We start from the raw sequence: 19,182 nt of genomic DNA on the forward strand, positions 1-19,182 counted from the left end.
AGCTTCTAAAAATAGGAGTATGTCCTTGCTTTCATTAAATATATATGTATGTATATTAAATATTTTGTGCTTCCAGAAGAGACAGATCAAGTCTTAAAACCCCTAATTTTAAGAAAAAAAAATAAAATAACATTCTGCTTGTAATATCTAAGAGATCTTCAGGAGACAGGATGGCCCTTGACACTTTGGGTGTCTGAACAGCATCGACAGACATAATTGATGTGCTTAATTAGAACAGTGGAAGTTTCTATTGCAGAAGATAACCTGAGGTGAAAACAATACATTAGCACCAGACTACCTGAAAACATTTATGCTCTTCTGTCACTATGACAGATCAATTCCACATTCTGGTTGCCAAAATATTTGCAGATGTAGTTTATCACAAATACAAGGTTTTACACAATTTTAGTATTCACAGAAAAGTTGTTTAGTAAATGGAGAAACCTCCAAAACTAAAGAAAAGCTTAATAACATACCTTGATTACCATCTGTGGCCACCTGACAACCTTTAAATTCACATAAATCAGAATCCAAATGTGTTAATACAGGATTAGCAGGTGATTCAGAAGTTACTTCTTTCTGGACATTTTCTTCCTGATACACTAAAGTATTATTTATTGTATAAATAAATCTCTTGGATTTCTTCCTCAATCGGGATAACATATTTAGGCATTTAAAGCTAGATTTTCTAAGAGCATTTTCACTATTTGTTAAATATAGGTCACTGCAATTATCTGGTGATGCAGCACTACATACAAGAGGGCGAGAAAGAACATCAGTTACCACAGATTTTGAAGTTGCTTTCAAATGTGTGGAAAAGGTGCTGTTATAGACCACAGAATACTCCATGACATTTGTACTTTCAATTAAAAAAGAACTACAATTTAAAAAGTTCATTTTAGAGACCTCCTCTTGTGCACATCCTTTTACCAACTCTGGACCTGCACACACAGGTTTCACTGGAGTTATTTCTGATGTTGGGTTGTTTGTAGATATCCTCATATCTCTGCAATTTTTGGACAAATAGGCACTTGAGAGCTCTGAAGTATTCAGTAAAGATGTTTCTACAGCATCACCCTTGGTCATTAGTACTGACTTCTCTTCTAAACCTTTCTCTCTACATAAGTCAGACTGTGGAGAGCTATGTATAGACATTTCCAGATGAGTTGCATCAAGATCAGACAAGTTCAGCTGAGACCACTGGCTTGATGAGGACAGCACATCTTTCACAAGCTTCTCATTCGCAGATGATTTCTGTGTTCTATTATCTGGCAAGTTTCCTGCAATCCTATGACACTCCAATTCTTTTTCATGCCTTATTAAACATCTGTCTTTACTATCCACGATATCTTCATCAGTGTTCCGGAATACAGAATCCTTCACTTCAACACAGCAGCTTTTTTCAGTCCAGTTAGCAGCTTTCACTTCCTGTGTAATGGCAGTCTTTCTTTTCATATGTTGTTCAGGAAGAACATCACCCTTTCCTTGTGCTTCGTCTATTTTTTTTTCACATTTCCCTATTGCATCCAGAGCACGTGGCAACAGTAGAAGAGCTTCACTGGGTTCAGCAGGCAAGTTGAACGAATCTTCAAAGTTATTCGTCTCATCAAATAAACCATCCAACATCTCTGAATCTAAACAGTTTAGAGAAAATGGGGAGGAAAAAAAAAAAAAAAGTACTAAAAAATACATTTCAGGAAATAACTGAAGAATAGTACTGTAATTTTACAGGTAAATACAGCATTTCATTTAATAATAATTACCTTTCTTCAACTCAGGATTCCATTTGAAATGATAAATGTATGCCTTTAAAATAGGTTACTCTTTAATAGCAGCTGTTAGAGGGAGGAGACAGGAGGCAAGTAATGTATGTACAGATGCCCCGGCCACCTGAGGACTGCGGTGGTGGTGTGGTGAAAGTCTCCAATATGAAACTGTAATTAAGTGGACTTAAGCCAGAAATATCTGAAAGATTATGAAGATACTCATTATACACTAAATATTCTGATGCCAAGGAGTGAAAGAAAAAAAAGAGGCTGGGAACATTTCTGCTCTGGAGTAACGCACTGAATGAGTGTCAGACCTGCCCAAGCTTGAATCCTTTGAAACACAGCACTCGACACATTTCTCCTAACTCCCTTTTTTCCCTTAGCACGCTTGAATCTACACCACAGAACCAGCAGTGCGTATTGCTCTTCAAGCCACAATGCTTTCTGACCCCAGCACTCCCTGGAGGTGTTCAAGGAACTGTGTTGAGGAATGTGGTTTAGTGAGAACTATTGGTAATGGATGGTTGGACTGGATGATCTTTTCCAACCTTCGTGATTCTACGATTCTCAGACCTCCTTGACAAATGCTAAACTGATTATTTCACAATTCTTCATGCTTGTCAAACAATGCTTTCATTGCATTCCCTTCAAATCAGATAAGGAGGAGAGACAACAATCCCAAGGATACACCATGCCATCTAGCCTGTGTCAATCTCTACAACATCCTTTTACATCCACACGATTAATAAATTTCTGTTAATATTCTTCCCTTCTGTCACTGTTTCTTAAAATAACCAAAAAGCTCAAACCAGAGCACACATTTTCACTGGTTCACTAATGTTCTAAGAACATAAAATCAAAACTTCTTTTTCCTTGTCTATATATATTCTGCATTGTTAAACAATGATAACATTCCTTTTTCATAGTTCTGTCATACTTTGAGCTATTAATAGATGAAATAAGTATATAAAGGATATAGCAAAAATAAAAAAAAACACAAGCTCACCACAGAAAAAATGAGTATTGAGGTGAAATTTCATAATTACACCAAACCTATTTAATAGCCAGAGGTAGTAGTCTTGCTCCACCTTGAGCCTGTGTCCCTTTTCTCTCTCAGCTTTCCCATATGGTGTTGTGCCTTCACTTATACCAGTACAGATCTGGTTGTCATCCAAAGACACTGTAACCTAATTTAACTCATGGACTTAACAGCTGGCAAAATAAATAAGCTACGTGGTCATTTCAAGACATACTACGTAACTTAACCTCAGCTTTCCATCACAATACATTGAGTAATAGTAATAAAACACCAATGCTTACCAAGATCTTTTACGTCATCTTTAGCATTTAGTTTTACTGCCTCTGGTATGGACAGCAGACTTGCATCATTCTTTGCAGTATATTCATCATCGTTCGATAAAAAGTTGTGCAAAACCTGCAAACCAAAGATACAGCCAAACATGACATGGAACATGTTTGTATACCCTGTGCATCAATGACACAAACTGTACAGCACACAGCTATAAACAACTGCAATTTCTAAATGATTCTGCATCTCTTACAGCAAAAAGCAGTGTTTCTACAGGTATACTTCCTGCAAATAAGTAAGCAGATGATCTCCATCCTCAATGTAAACCAGCTTTCATTCTGTAATCAACACAGGGTCACACAGGGGAAGTGAAAGGGTTCATCAGTGTGCACTAAGCAAGCCTCTCAAAAAGAAACAGAAGAGACACTTTTTGTGTGGTGGTTTTGCTGTTACAAATATTAACTGTGAAGTTTCAGGTATTAAGAGTGAATTCCCAGTAGTGACATTCCTGGTTTTGTCTCAAAAATCATTCAGCTTTTATATACAGAACTACAGTTAAGGAGGAACTGTTCCTTACGTAACAGTATCAAAGGACTGAAAGGAAGCCTCAATTTTAACTCTTGGTATAGGGGTTGAGCACAAGAACTCAATGGACAACTTAAATCAAACAATAATCAAAACTTTGACAGAAGGGGAATAAAGTGGAACAAGTAAACCCTCAAATAATCAGCATGTTGCAATACCTAGCTTTGATTTTTCTTTGAATGACTCCCACTGCTACTGAATCCAAATTTATGTTTGATTTTTTACAGCAAAAATATTCCTCAAAGGGAATTTTTTGTGAAAACACGAGCTATAGCTGTGTTTTACAAGCTTACTTCACTGAGCAGTAACTTTTAAAAATAGCCAGAATAGCCAGACAGGAAGACCTAGACTGAAAATGACAGAATTATTGTTCTTGGCTCAAGGAATGTAAGCATACAACTAAAGAGCTTAAATGAAATTAAAGAATAGCACAGCTCTTAAAAACTACTTACTATCTCAGCTTTTTCATCCTGTTGCTTTGCTCCAGAAATAGAATCATTCTCTCTAGCTTTAGAAGAAAGACAGAGAAGTCAATTCATTTGTTCCTAAGTGATTTATTGAGCATGTTGAAATACAGCTGATTTGGGAGGGCTTTCATTTGCTTATTTTAAACGCACCTTAAATCTGTAAACAAAAAAAACCCCACGCTAATAAAACTAAGTGTTCTAACTAAAATATCCTACAGGTGAGTGTGAGGGACAGCATATGCATTTTTAACAGCTTAAAACACCCTAAGTCATATAATCTGGTTGTTGCCATGTAGGTGTACCAGTCCAGCTGCAAGTGCCCACTACTGCTGTCACTATGAACAACTGCTGGAAAAGGAAGTATTACTCCCTCATTTTATTCCTGTCACATATCTGGATGAGATCTTCAAGCAGCTACCAGGACTTTTTTTTCCTCTCCATTTCCACTTACAAGAGTAATATCTCCTCAACTCCATTACAAATGAAGAATGTGAACCCTACTTTTAAAATGATTTAAGTGCAGTACCTTGAAATAACACCTTTCATAGACATGGCTTCTCTGTGGTATTAAGATTAGTAAATTGAACTCCTCTTTTGTAGCTACCAAATGACTTTTCCTTTTACAGGCATCAGATGGCAGAAAGTTGACTTCATGACTATACAGTAATTGTGCTCATCCAGGAAATCAGAAAATGAGAAGGAGAGTTCAAAGCAAAACTCATTTCCTAGAAGAGTACCATTAAGCTATGGGTGCTTTCCCCAGTCTTTCAAGTCACATCATTCAGAAGTCACAGATACCCAGTTAAGAGCAACACCCGGATCCTGCTAACAGAACGGATCTCCAGTTTTGGCATGCACTCCTAATATGCTTTAGATGCTTTGCATGCACATGCTTTACAATTTTGTCTACTCTGTATACTTCATACAGTGATAGTTTAACAGTAACAAAAAAAAGCACAGCCAATATATCTAGCAGACATCCAGGTCTTTCCATTTTCTCAAGAACTTTTATCATCAACTCTTTAATTCAAATTTCCTTTTGCTTGTTGACCACGCTGAAGAAACTCCACTTACAACAACACTTTAAGTCAAACCTTGACTTAAGCAACCATCAGCTCAGTTATATGTTTGTGTAGCTGCAAAGGAAACAAGGTCCAGAAACGGTCCGGTCTGAATAATTTAGGAAATACAATCTTCAACTGGATTGGCATCTCAGTCTGCCTATCTACACCAATAAGACGGTGAGCCCAGAGAGAGCTCAAAATGCCAAAGCCAATATGGCTGCCGAGAAGTTTACTCAACAAGCTGCAACCTTACACTTAATAACATATTCATATACACTTAATAACATATTCACTTAATAACATATAGTTGCCTAGTTTTTTGATGGAAGAAACACAAGGAATCATTATCTGATCATCCTTTCATGCTTTGCTGTATTATTCCTAAACTTACATCCCCTAAATCCTTATACATGAGAAGGAAATGTCTGCAAAGCAAGAACACAGTTAATTCCATTTCTTCTATTTAGGGTGACATTATTTACAGTAACCCACAAAACATCACTGCAAGAGTTGAAAAAATAGTAACAACAAAGTGTCAAAACCTGAAGTTTTTGCAACTGTTCATTTTCAGAGTTACCTATTATCACTGTCGCACCAAGTGTAGGAGGAGTAGCTAAAGAACTCGTCCAGGACATTTCTGGATCCACTTCTGCTCCCAGACTTTCAGAAATACGTTTTGGAGTTCGGATCTAGACATAGATTTTACAAGTTTGATTTTGATACAGAATTCTAAAGACAACACTCCACAAAAAGAAAACAAAGCGCAGGGATGAAATATTTACCTCCAAAAATTTTGGTGTGCAAAACAAGCTTCCATACGGTCCTAAAAAACATTACATAGTGAGGACAACAAGTTCGACCTCAGAAATGAAGACATATCTACAGATATCAGACAATTTGTAGAATGAAAAAAATGAAAATACAAACCAGGTATGTTACTTCTCTGAGGTGTTCTGCAAGTATTCCTTAAAATAGCTGGACTGCAAAATAAAGATAAATTTAATATATCGATTTCTGAACATAATAGCAAACATTCATAGCAGGCATTATGCACATTAGTGACTGTTATTTCCTTTTCTTTGCAATCAGATTTATTCTAACTACCAGTCCGAATTTTAGTATTTTAAACCCTACTGAATTTATGTCAAACAGTCAAATGCCTCCTTTGTGAAATATATTAATTTTCAATATATATTTGATAGGCAGTATGCTAGACTTCAATAGAATTGGGAATGTCTTAACATGCTGTATGAAACTATGGATATTTATAATCAGTATGAGAGCTTTCAGCAGGTGAATCTGAAAAATACACATTGAAGTGTAAAAAACAAAAATCAAGGCCATTACCAAAAGATCACAGTAAGGGTTAAATACAGTTTTATAAACTACTACTGTAGAAGCCCGTGATGTATCACAACTCTTAGTTCTTGCACTGGACATTAAGAATTTGGGAAGCTGAAATACTGTCAATAACTGTCACATGGCAGCTACAAAGAAGCAGAAAAATCAGAGGGAGATCACCTAATAGTAGAGAAATCTTCAGAATTAGCTAGCATTTTATCCTCCATTTGTTTAGCAACCTACAAGTATCATAAGCACACAAGATATGTGAGATTATTCACCACTCTGAAGAAGTTTAGCAGAAAAATACAGAGGTTTTAAAGTGCTTTTTGTTTAAATTCCAGTTTATCTGGATCCTGTATCTGCACTGATAAACTCAGCATACCTAGCAGCAGTGTAGTTGTGGCAGGTACCAGGAGGAGAAGCAAGTATCTGATTTTCTTGATCTGTTTTTCTTCCTGCTGTACTTGGACTTAAATTCTCCCTGCCTACAACATAAAACATACTAATCAATACAATCTTACAGTAACAGATTCAATTTTGAAGTGTAAGGATAAGCATTAAAAAAATTATACAAAATATGATTAGTGCAAACCCCACACCTAACGCTATGCTTTCCTCTAGTGCTTTAACATATCTGAATTCTATATCCAATTTCTCACCATATTTCTGCCAACATTATATGCACCATCAAAACTAATTTGTTTTGTCACCTTATTGAGTTGTAAGATTTGTTTCAATATATTTCAAAGATATTATTCAAGCTACATATTCAATGCCAACATGCTACACTGTACTGTGTACTTTGTATCACTGCAGAAGCTACCCTTAGAGGGAACCCAGCGCATCCAAACATGCATTATGGTTGACCTCTCTCAAATTTACTTAAGACATAACAACTCTTGATTTGAATAAGCAGCACTAAATAAACAAATAGATATTTCTGAATCTGTTATCCGAAATGCTGACGATGGTACTGGCAGCTAATGCTATTTAATGCATCTCTAGGTAAAAGAAAAAGCACACCCAGCAAAGCAGCAGCACCCTCCTGACAGCAAGCTTCTGCCATGAACGAGCTTCCACTCAAAACATTTCCCACTGAGAAAATGCTAGTGGATTTCCTTCTCAGAAATTAGATTTCCGCATTCCTCTTTACTCCTGAGTCTACATGCACTGCAGGTCTGCACCCCAGTACCAAACCTCACCTCCATCCATGCTCATTTTCACAAGAAGGAAACAGATGCACGTGAGCCAGTTGACTAACCAAGAAAATAGAGAATAAGACCTCGGGCCAGACATGGGTAACCACAGAAACTTCAGTAACAGTCTTCTCTTTACAGGAGAGTCTAAACAAGTGTCTACTGTGAAACAGAACCACCACAGGGTTCCTTTGTTTCTGTCTTGTGAAATGCTACCAGTAATTCACTGGGGACTTAAAACACTACAGAAGTTTGCATAGCTAAAGTTAGAAGAAAGGCAGTCCCAGCTAAGTTGAATACAAGCTCAAAAACAAGAGAAACGAGAAGGGTAACAGTGTTCTATGGAAGCAAAGTTATATGTGAATGCTAAGATGGTTCTACATCTTGAAAGACTCTGCTTTAGGGTCTAAGGACAAATTCAGCAACAAGCAGAGCCTTGTGCTCATTTGTAACCTATTTACAGAAGCTCATCTTCTTTCTAGGAAGACAAAGACACAGCAGACATACAAACAAAACACTGCAGGGAAAGGGTCAGTCATTCTTCTACATTAAAAATTCTTACACACAAACCTGCATATATCTCCATAGAAAAGATTCATCTTTCTGCCCAATAAGGATAGGTACAATGGCTTGCAGGTAAAAAATTTACTCACTTGTTTCCATTTGTTTCTGCTCCAATTCTTTTCCAGGAGAAGAGAAAGGCGGCATTGTATTTTGATCTTTAAAGATCAGTGGAGTTGATGCCAGCTGGCTGTGCGTAGAGGATTTTGCCTTTGGAGTTTTAAAAGTTTGATCAAACCAACCAATGGGACCTTCAGGTTCTCCTAACAACTTAGGCTCATACGGGGGTGCTTCTGAGCTGAGCTCTTCAAACCAGTCAAGACTTATAGGCCCCAAGTCTATGAATAAATACATACAGGAAAACAAACAAACAAACATGGAAATCTTAACTCATGACACAGGTAAGAGAACATCACAATTAGTTGTACAGAATCAAAGCTTTATGCAGGATGGGAAAATATATGTTACTCATTCACATGCTAATTGCAAAACGCTTTACTTCTTCCACTGCCACAATTCTATTCCTGGACGGACTGCAGAATCAATGAATCACTTCAATTGGAAGGGACCTTTAAAGGCCATCCGGTCCAATTCTCCTACAGTGAACACGGATACCTACAGTTCCATCAGAGGCTCAGAGCCCCCTCCAGCCTGACCTTGAGTGTCTCCAGGATGGCACATCCACCACCCCTCTGAGTAACCTGTCGCAGTGCCTCACCACCCTTATTGTAAAAAGAAAAAAAAAAGCTTCTCTAATATCCACTTTAAATCTCTTCTAATGTAAAACCATTTCCCCATGTCCTGCAACAGACCCTGCTAACACATCTGTCCCTTTCCTTCTTACACCCCCCATTAAGGTACTCAAAGGTCACACCCAGGTCTCCCCGAAATTTGTCTTCAGGCTGATCAGCTCCAGCTTTCTCAGCCTGTCCTCCTGGAGGGGCATAGCTTTGAGCTCTGATACCCACAAAGTGTCAATAAACAAGAAACCTGTCAAATTTCTAAGACCATATGCAAACCTAACCAAAGAGCTAACGAACATCCAGTTTGTTTAAATTCTTTCAATTTAGTGCATGCCTTATTTCAAACATAACAGCAGGTTAAACAGCTCCCTTTCAGCACCTGCTGATTATGCAAACCCAAGAGAAATGACTGACATGCTGGAAGGCAGAGCTGCTGTTCCATGAGACCTGGACAGGCTGGAGAGTTGGGCACGGAGGAACCTGATGAGGCTTAACAAGAACAAGTGTAAAGTCTTGCACATGGAGAAGAATAATCACATGCACCAGTACAGGTTAGGGGATGGCCTGCTGGAGAGGAGCTCTGCAGAGTAGGACCTGAGTGATCTATTGGACAGCAGGCTGGCAGCGTGCCCCTGTGGCCAAGAAGGCCAATGTTATCCTGGGGAGTGTGATCAACAGGTTGAGGGAGGTGATTCTCTCCCTCTACGCTGCCTTGGTGAGGCCACATCTGGAGTGCTGTGTCCAGTTCTGGGCTCCCCCATTTAAAAAAAGACAGGGATCTCCTAGAAGGAATCCAGTGGAGGGCAATAAAGATGACAAAGGGCCTGGAGCATCTCCCACACCAGGAAAGGCTGAGTAACCTGGGTCTTTTCAGCCTGAAGACTGAAGAGGGATGTGATTAACATCTATAAATACCTAAAGTGAGGTCGGAGGCAAATGGATGAGGCCAGCATCTTCTCAGTGGTTCAAAGGAGTAATGGCCTAAAACTTGAACACAGAAAGTTCTGTACTCACAAGCAGAACAATTTTACAGTAAAGGTGATGGAGCACCGGAACAGGTTGGCCAGAGAGATGCGGCATCTCCTTCTATGGCCCACCTGGACGCCTACCTGTGCAAACTATTGTAGAGTTCCTGCTAGCAGAAGGGTTGGACTCAATCTCTTGAGGTCCCTTCTAGCCACTGCAATTCTGTGATTAACATGCTGTACTACCACCAGCTCATTTGGCAAAAGACTGACCCTGGTCTGCATACAGCTACTTACGGAAAATCAGGTTCAAATAAGAAAAAATAAAAATAAAAATAAAAAAAAATAGAAAAAGAAACTGAGTGCAAAAAAAGACTATGATTTTCATAGAATCTACTGAGTTGATCCACAAGGATCGTCAAGTCCAAGCCCTGACTCCACACAGGAACACCTCAAATCCAATCTCTGTACCTGAGAGCGCTGTCCAGACACTCCGAGTTCGGGCACTCGTGGCCGTGCCCACAGCCCTGTGCAGGCCGTTCCGTGCCCACCGCCCTCTGGTGCAGCCCCTTTCCCTCACCCCCAGCTGCCCTCCCCTGACAGCTCCATGCCGTTCCCTCGGGCCCTGTCGCTGTCACACAGAGCAGAGCTCAGCGCTGCCCCTCCGCTCCCTGTCAGGAGCCGCAGCCGCCATCAGGCCTCCCCTCAGCCTGCTCTGCTCTGGGCTGAGCACAACAGGGACCTCGGCCGCTCCTCATGCGCGTCCCCCTTCAGACCCTTCACATCCCGGCAGCCCTTCCTGTGGCCGCTCTCTAACCGCTTGGTGCCGTCCTGGCACTGCGGTGCCCAAACCTGCGAGCAGCACTCAGGGAAGGCCGTGCTGGTGCAGCGCAGAGCGGGATGAGTTTACAGACAGCACGGAAAAGATGTTAACATCCATAAAACAACCCCAAGACACGTTACCGTAGTCAAACTGTACCTGAATCGCTACAATGCGCCTTAAACACTTCAAAGAAAGTAGGTCTTTTCCCAGCTTTGTAAGCCATTTTTTATCTCACTGGAACACTTGTTGAAAAACCTGAGAAGAAATAAGGAAACAGCGGCTGTGGCAGCGCTCACAGCACACCGCTGCCCTACGTGCCCCGGCCGCCACTCGCTCCGCACGGCTCGGCGCCCCCAGATCCGTCCCACGCCGGCAGTTACCTCAGCGGCACACTCCAGAGGGAGGCGACCCGCTGACACCGCGCAGCGGCGGACGCCGAACGGCCTCGCGATGACCGAGCCGCGACCCCGGAAGGGCAACAACGCGGAGTGCCCGCGCTCGCCGTTCGGTGCTATTACCTCCCTCCGGCCCCCGGGAGCGCCCCGCGGCCGGCAGCATCGCCCCAAGCGCGGGGCTCCCCGCGGACACGGCGCGGCCCCGCCGAGCTGCGCGCTCCCGCTGCGCCGCCACGTTCAAAGCTTGGCGCCAACGCCGGCTCCAGCCGCATGCGCGCTGCGCACAGCGCTCCGCCCGCCTCCCCGCGGCGAGAACGGAGGCGGCGCGACGGTCGGCGCTCCTCAGCGCCGCGGGGCGGTTGGCGCCGCGCTCGTCCCTCAGCGCCGAGCCCGAGCGGTGTTGTGGGGCTGCTCCTGACACGACACCGGGTGACATCTGCGCCTGCTTTCCACCGTCACACGTTTCTCGCTGCACGCTGTCCGTCCCCTGACGAGACACAACTCCTCAGTGCTCTCACCGGTTACAGAAAGCATTACAAGCCGTCCGTTCCCCAGACTTCTTAGTCTCAGCAGGGAGTCCATAAGATAGCTGTGCAAGGGCAACTACTGCTCCTTCCATAGCGCTGTAGAAGCCATAACACTTATTCAGATGATGGCTCGTATATTCTACGTTATTCTCCATCCTGCTTTTTTTTTTCCCACCCAGACTGCAGTCACACAGAATCACAGAATCACAGTATTATAGGGGTTGGAAGGGACCTCTAGAGATCGAGTCCAACCCCCCTGCCAAAGCAGGCTCCCTACACCACGTCGCACAGGTAGGCGTCCAGGTGGGTCTTGAATATCTCCAGAGAAGGAGACTCCACCACCTCCCTGGGCAGCCTGTTCCAGTGCTCCGTCACCCTCACTGTAAAGAAGTTCTTGCGCACATTCATGCGGAACTTCCTGTGCTGAAGTTTCAGCCCATTTCCCCTAGTCCTGTCCCCACGCACTACTGAAAACAGACCAGCCTCGCCACTATGGCTCCCACACTTCAGGTATTTATAAACCTGGATCAAGTCCCCTCTCAGCCTTCTTTTCTCAAGGCTAAACAGACCCAGTTCCCTAAGTCTCTCCTCATAGAGGAGAAGCTCCAGGCCCTTCACCATCTCTGTGTCCCTCCGCTGGACTCTTTCCAAGAGATCCCTGTCTTTTTTGTACTGGGGAGCCCAGAACTGGACACAGTCACAGGTTCTACCTCAGCCATCTGGATACCTTATTTTTTCCCGTTCACTTGATACGGACGGTGCTCTGAAAACCAAAACACAGCCCCTAACCTCAACCAATCTTGGTTTTAGCTACCAGTGTTTCCTGAAAAGCGATGCCTTTTGTTCCATAAAGTTTTGTACCTGGAATTCAGGCACTCAAAGGGCTCTTTCTCACCTACACAGTGGTGGTTTAAAGGCGTCATCCCTACTGATTCCTCCCACAGCTTTTATAATGTAATGCTTTTATAAGGACAGGTGAGGGGTGGTGTGAAGAAATGATGGAACATCGCAGCAAGTCCAGAGCTGTGGGGGATTCTGAGGTCTCTACAGATTCGCATACACAGCTTTGATGAATTTAACTGTACGATGTTAACTCCGCTGCTTTAGAACTGACATAACTAAAGCGATGCAATTAGGACACAAGGACTGTTAGTCTAATAGGAGGGCTCCTGTATAACTGTAATTTATTTCATTATACAGATTTTAAGCCACTTTTCCCAATCTCACCGCTTTCCCCCGGGGGGTTTTGTACCAGCTGAAATATACCCCATCTCCCACAACAACACGGCTGTAGGAAAAGCACTATGTAGACAACCCTTAGGTAATGGGGATGTTAAAACCTTTTAGGAACGACAAAGACTTCTTGTAAAACATTAATGGCCCGCATTCTCTGCTTGGTCACCAGCGGCACCGTCAGTTTATCGGGGCTTTGTCAGCTTTAGCTTCTCAGCTCTCTTCTTTTCAGCCACCGGGCAGACCTGTCATCGCTGTGAAGGCCCAGAACCCCCAGCGATGGGCCCCAGCCCGTGCAACGGGACGGAGGGCAGGAGGAGCACAGGCTGCGTCCAATTTCCTCCTCAATTAGCAGCAATTAACACCGGCTCGCGGACGGGATAAAGGCAGGGCCGGGGGCCGCCCCTAGCTGACCATTCCACGGATACCACCATGGAGAACTTCGGCTTTCCCCCCTTCGGCTCGTTCCAGAGCTTCAGGGGCAGCCTGACGCCCAGCCGCAGCAGGGAGATGACGCCGAAGCAGCCGAGCTGGAAGCAGAGCAAGAGCAGCGTCCTCAACCCCTTCCCCGTGGGGCCGCCCACCCCGGTGTCGGCTGACTACCTGGACACCTGCCGCCGGGCGCAGCTCAAGGCGTTGCTGTCGCAGGTGAGCCCGGGGCTGACGCCGCGGCTTCGCCGAGCCAACACGAAGGAGGTGGGCGTGCAGGTGAACCCGCGGGCCGACGTCGCCGTGCAGTGCTCTCTGGGGCCGCGCACGCTGCCCGCCGGCCGCCCTCTCACCCCCGCCCGCGCCCGGGGCCGCCTCGCCGTCTACTCGCCCGTACTCAGCCCCCGCCTCTTCACGCTGCCTGAGGCGCACCATGAGGAAGCTGCGGCCGCCCCCGAGGAGCAGAAGGCGGAGGGCGGTAGCGACGAGCAACAGGATGGGTCGGCGGAGGCTGCGGCTCCGAGCGAGGCGCCGCGGGAGCAGAGCGCCGCCACTGGGCGCCGGGCCGCCTTCCAGGTGCGTGGCGTGGGGGGGACGGGCGGGGACCGGGGGGTGGTGAGCCCTGCGGTGGTACTTTGGAGCGCAGAGGGCGCCCCGTCCGCTCAGGCCTGGCGGCGGCGGCTGCCCTAGGAGCGTCCCGCCCCTGTAGGCGGCTGGTGCTGCGGGCAGGAGGATGCTGAGCGAGCTTTCTCCGCAGTTCTTGGAGCAGAAGTACGGCTATTTCCACTGCAAGGACTGCAAGACTAGATGGGAGAGTGCTTACGTGTGGTGCATCTCCGGGAGTAACAAGGTACAGTGTGTATAACAAAGCAGGTCTTGTCTTGCTTCTGACGCTTATAACTGCCACATGCAGTCTGTGAGAAACAAGCCATGGTTTTGGTACGAATGTTGGGTGATGGTATTCAACATCTTGAGTGAATCACTGGAGACTTCATCTTCTCAGGTGTACTTCAAACAGCTCTGCCGCAAATGCCAGAAGGGCTTCAATCCCTACCGGGTGGAGGCAATCCAGTGCCAGGTGAGTTACAGGCTTCTTTTTTGGTGAGTCTACATGAGTTGATCAAGTACACAGTTTGTACTCTACTCTGATACCTGGAAGATAATTCTGTCAGAACTAGGAAACATCTGGGGAAGGCCCAATGGCATAGGACTCATCCCGCTGATGGTTTACCTGATCAGTTTTCAAACCATCTAGCATCTCATCTAAAAACCTGCAGGGTAGCGTTGTGCTTCGAGGTTAAGCTTTTCCAGCTTAACTTCCCAGGGTTTATTGCAAAAGCTCTTTTAAGCCTATCAGCTCAAGTACCTTCTTACGATTAAGGGAAAGCAACTATCAGTCTACACAATGCGTGCCTCTGATCAGCTCCCACTGTCTCATTTCTTCAGACTTGCTTCAAGACTCGCTGCACCTGCCCTCAGAAGAAAAGGCACATTGATCTCACAAGGCCTCATCGCCAGGAACTCTGTGGCCGTTGCAAAGGCAAGAGGCTGTCCTGTGACAACACCTACAGCTTCAAGTACATTGTCTGATCTGTGTGCCCTCCTTCAGTTTGTGCTCTGCGTGTTGTCAGTCTTTTGTGATGTTCTGACCTTAGGCTTTTGACCTGGCATTGGATAATGGATGAGGACTTGTTATTTATACAATATTTAACTTTATTGTTTATATGCTGTAATTAAAGTTCAATAGAAGTTTGCATTGATGTGTTACCTGCTTGTTTCATCTTACTGTGATCAAGGAACTAGAAAGAAACAACCTGATTTTTCCACATAGATTTTGGCTTTAGCCTACTTTAGATAAGGTTCAGTATGTAGTAGCAAACAGCTTCTTTCACTCAAACTGTGCTAGGGTGGAAGAAGGTTTTTTTGGGGGGGAAGGGGGTGTGGAGTGTTGTGGTAAAGGTATCTGCATGTTTCTTCCTCCTTAGCAAATGATTACTTAAAAATCAAAGAGCAGGTTTCTCAGAATTCTACGCCTGTACCTTGTAAGAAGAGTAAGCTGGTGTATCTTCAAAAGCTTTTTGAGATGGGTTTTCTGGTCTGTAGATACTGCAGCTACTGAAACTATTATGCTACAGCTATAATTGCCTAATTCAACTGAAGAGCATTCTGGTCTTGCAGGGTATTTCAAAGGTAGTGCATAATTGAACGTAACTAATGGGGGACAAAATGCAGTCAGTGGAATCCTTGAAAAACCTTTTACAGAAGCATAGTAAGGTGTTGCTACCGTTTGTGCTGCCCTAGGGCTTTGTGGGGGCAGAAGCCAAAAGAGGTCTGGAAGGGAGGAAAAGCTTTTCTACTACATGGACAGTCAAGAACAAGCTGTGCAGGGAGGTAGTGCAGCCCATCATCAGATGTTTCCAGACTCAATTGGCTAAGAGCCTGAGTAACTTGATCTTGTAGCTACTGCTGCTTCAAGTAGAGGCAGGGCAAGGTGACTTCTTGAAGTTCTTCCTCCACTTCTTTCCAACTTGAATTTTCTTGTGATGAGAATCCTCTTCAAATCAAGCAGGCATTCTGAAAAGGGTGTAGGGGGTGGTACAAAGGGGAGAGGGCTTTACTGTGTTCTGAGAGTCTGGGCTGATATGGTAGGCTGGACAGATTTTCTTCTACTCTGAGCACAAGGAAGTCCAAGTCCGGAGCTAACAGGCCTGTTATTAATGTTTCTAACAGAAATAAACTTTCACCTGCAGGTGTTTCTTTTGTTGTTTTGTTTTCCAGTTTGAGCCTGCTTCAGTCAGCATATTCTTATTGAGTTTGATAAAAGGAAACAAAATTACTCATGGGTCTCCTTCAATGTAATAATTTAACCAGAAGCCATGCAATAGTTGTCTTCTGGGGGCTGTTTCTCATCCATACCAGGAGCAGAACAGGTGCAGATACAGACACAGTCTTAACAACCAGCACTCTGTTGTGATTACATGTGACTTTTATATTTTGGTTAAATGGATGTACTGATCCGAATATCAACCAAAATTACTTCACAAAAACAGTCAGTGTATTTACAGAGTGAATAAGTTACGTAGTTGTCAGAACAAAAGTGTCTCAGATGTGCATCAGATTTACATGCATACATTTAACACTGGACAGCAGTTAAATGTAAGAGAAAACCATACAGGTATGACTTTATATATACATTACAAATAAAATAGGACATCTCTTTAAAGAAACTTAACATGAGAACTTGCATTTCACGTTAATATTTTTTTGTTTTACTTTTTATACTCAAAATTGGTATTAAATAAAAATATGCATGCATAACAGTTCCAAAGATTTGACTGCGATGGGACTTTCTCCTACAAAATGGCAAGTTAAATTAGATCAACCATCCTTTAATAGTATAAATATATTCATAAAAGCAACCCTCTAGTAAAAAGCCACCAAGGTTCTTAAAATAAAAAAAGAAACAGAAAATCTACCAAGACGCTCGTGGGCCTGAGAACAGACCTTTGCAATATGATCCAGTACCTTCAGAGACAGTAGCCTAGTAACATTAGGAAATGTACTTCATAGCAGCTCGTTGTTTTAAGATACGCTAATCATATTCAAATTACAGTGTACGTTTAACTGTAGTCCGTTTACTATTTGTTTCATACACACAGGCTCTCAGCTTTTGACCAACACGTTTGCGAGATTCCGTGGCCAGCTTCATTCTGCCCATCTTTCACTCAACCAAATAAGAGAGAAAAAAAAAGGAAAAAAAAATGTACAAGTTTTTTTTTCTTTCTTAACAAAAAATATTATTTTGTGAAGGAAACATTGCACTTCTGCCAACGTAAAGTTAATTTGCTATAAAGAAGTATTGTTCAGTGTAGTAGGCTTTGGTATGCAACGGAAGTCACTTCTTCAGTAGTGAGTTGCAGTTGCTCAGTGAAATGCTAACTGGTTTTTGTGCAACAGCGAACAAAGGATGTTGTCCTGGATGCTCTACGCTACCTTCGTCCTTACAGTATTGCTACACATTTGAAGTTCAGCCCGTAACTTTTTAGAAGAAATCCTATACGTAACAAGAGTGAGTACAGTTTGACCAAACCTTTGTAAGGCTGAGAAGACATCGAGCCACCTCACTCCAACTGGGCAGCACTCCCAGCTTGACAGAGGGCCCCAGGGTCCTGTCAGAGACTTGTGCCGGAAACGCTGGAGTCTGGAAGAAAAGTATTGATGACCCGGTAGCTCTGAGCTCTGCGAATCATGTCGCGGATCTCTATGTTCAGTTCCATTAATTTGGTGCAGATTTCCGTCAGGCTCTGGTTAGAGCCCACCAGTGCATAGGTGCCCGTCTGACCCAAGGTTTGGTGCCGGAAGTAAATGTTCAGCAGTGTCTGGACTTCATCATCAGAGCTACTTCCAAAGATGTCATTGGGCCACAAAATCCTGCATCAGGAAAAGAACGTGCGCATCATTATGGGTTATTAGCACAGACCGAAAGTGACAGAGGTCTCAACAAAGCGAACAGACACATTACAAGCCAAAGGAACTCTCTTGTTTATGCCCCTCAGTTGTTACTGGCAGCAGGCACTGAAATCACACAGATTCCTATTTTCTAAAAATAAAAGGCAAAGAAATCGCATTCAAACAAGTGAAGTGAAACCAGACTGAATGTCAGCTGATGGCAGTAACATGCGTATAGAAGGATTCTCGGGAGCTTCACAGCAGTACTTTTATCTATGCAATGATGCTGAATGTCTTCACGGTGGTAAACACCTGTGTTTGTATTACTGATTTGATATCATTGCTTATGGCACATCCCCACAAAAGTTAACAACATCAGCACCCCTCCGATCTGTTGAAACATAAGATTAATGATGGTGACTCAGCACATTACGTTTAGTATATAGTTAGGAGGATAATAAATGCATGCTCATCTAATAACATGAAAGTCTACCGTGAACTGCGTAATATGACTTGCCTGCATTCCCTTATTTGCCGGACGGCTTTAACCAGCTCGTTGTTTTTCAAACACTCCAGCATGGACTGAATGGCTGCTTCTGTAGAATTGAAGGTGGGCTCAGATTCCACGCTCAGAGGCTCAGCCGCAATTGCAGCAGTAGCATCCTTCAGATTTTTCTTCAACTCGCTCAGTTCTCTTGACATATTTAGCAGCTGTTCCAAGGAGAAAGACATGAGATGTGTGTTTCCATTCTCCATAGGTACCAAAGCTGGTTATTTCAAATCTGTTCTATTTAGCGGTACTGATTATGGAAAATGCCCACTTTAAGAACAGTTTCTTAAGACACAGTAAGTATTCAAAGTACTTCCGCTATTATGGCACATCTCACACCTAACAAAACAAACCATCTCTGTTTACTAGAGAACCTGCAATATACTAGAATATGACATAACATTCACTTTGTCGCTTCAATGTTTGTATTACAGCAGTAAGCAAAGTACATACAGTAACTTCTCCTCAGCAGCTTAAATATATGCACTTCATCAGGAGAAAAATGTACAAGGAATGGCAAGTTAATGTTGGTGTCTCTCCTGAAATAATCATTCAACTTAAAGTAATAACCTTGCAGATAACTTCCAAAGTAGCACGTATTTTATGCAACTGCTGACAATAAATTCCTCACAGCAGAAAGCTGTTTGGGTTGAAAAAGATGTGTTGTTATGTCATAAATACTTAAGAAACTTTGTAATGCTGACAATAAAAAAGACTCAACTATGCGATTTTGTTAACTACAGTCTTAAAATACGTTTAACACACTTGGGAAG

General features: G+C 43.3%; 3 protein-coding genes across 6 annotated transcripts in view; 1 reads left to right on the forward strand and 2 right to left on the reverse strand.

Annotated features, from left to right (window-relative positions):
* The window catches only part of BRCA2 (BRCA2 DNA repair associated), a 34,985-nt gene extending 23,517 nt beyond the window's left edge, over positions 1–11,468 (reverse strand). Inside the window, exons 1-10 of the mRNA XM_072361595.1 lie at positions 11,345–11,468; positions 10,983–11,081; positions 8,388–8,633; positions 6,921–7,023; positions 6,122–6,174; positions 5,977–6,017; positions 5,772–5,883; positions 4,116–4,171; positions 3,090–3,204; positions 477–1,634 (exon numbers count right to left, since the gene is read on the reverse strand). Of these exons, the coding sequence (XP_072217696.1) occupies positions 477–1,634; positions 3,090–3,204; positions 4,116–4,171; positions 5,772–5,883; positions 5,977–6,017; positions 6,122–6,174; positions 6,921–7,023; positions 8,388–8,633; positions 10,983–11,049 (1,951 nt within the window). The 5' untranslated portion in view covers positions 11,050–11,081; positions 11,345–11,468. The remainder of the gene's footprint in view (positions 1–476; positions 1,635–3,089; positions 3,205–4,115; positions 4,172–5,771; positions 5,884–5,976; positions 6,018–6,121; positions 6,175–6,920; positions 7,024–8,387; positions 8,634–10,982; positions 11,082–11,344) is intronic.
* Positions 11,469–13,031: 1,563 nt separating this feature from the next.
* On the forward strand, positions 13,032–16,232 carry ZAR1L (zygote arrest 1 like). The gene is made up of 4 exons (XM_072361605.1): positions 13,032–13,986; positions 14,168–14,260; positions 14,414–14,488; positions 14,857–16,232. Exons 1-4 carry the CDS (start codon positions 13,414–13,416, stop codon positions 14,998–15,000), a joined length of 885 nt encoding a protein of 294 aa, XP_072217706.1. The 5' UTR covers positions 13,032–13,413; the 3' UTR covers positions 15,001–16,232.
* Positions 16,233–16,380: 148 nt separating this feature from the next.
* Positions 16,381–19,182, reverse strand: part of FRY (FRY microtubule binding protein) — a 235,717-nt gene continuing 232,915 nt past the window's right edge. For all 4 annotated transcript variants that reach the window (XM_072361601.1, XM_072361602.1, XM_072361600.1 and 1 more), the window contains 2 exons: positions 18,377–18,570; positions 16,381–17,841 (listed from right to left, as the gene is read on the reverse strand). In XM_072361601.1, the coding sequence (XP_072217702.1) occupies positions 17,583–17,841; positions 18,377–18,570 (453 nt within the window). In that variant the 3' untranslated portion in view covers positions 16,381–17,582. The remainder of the gene's footprint in view (positions 17,842–18,376; positions 18,571–19,182) is intronic.

The sequence above is a fragment of the Excalfactoria chinensis genome, chromosome 1 (assembly GCF_039878825.1).
Source record: "Excalfactoria chinensis isolate bCotChi1 chromosome 1, bCotChi1.hap2, whole genome shotgun sequence".
Lineage (NCBI taxonomy): Eukaryota > Metazoa > Chordata > Aves > Galliformes > Phasianidae > Excalfactoria > Excalfactoria chinensis.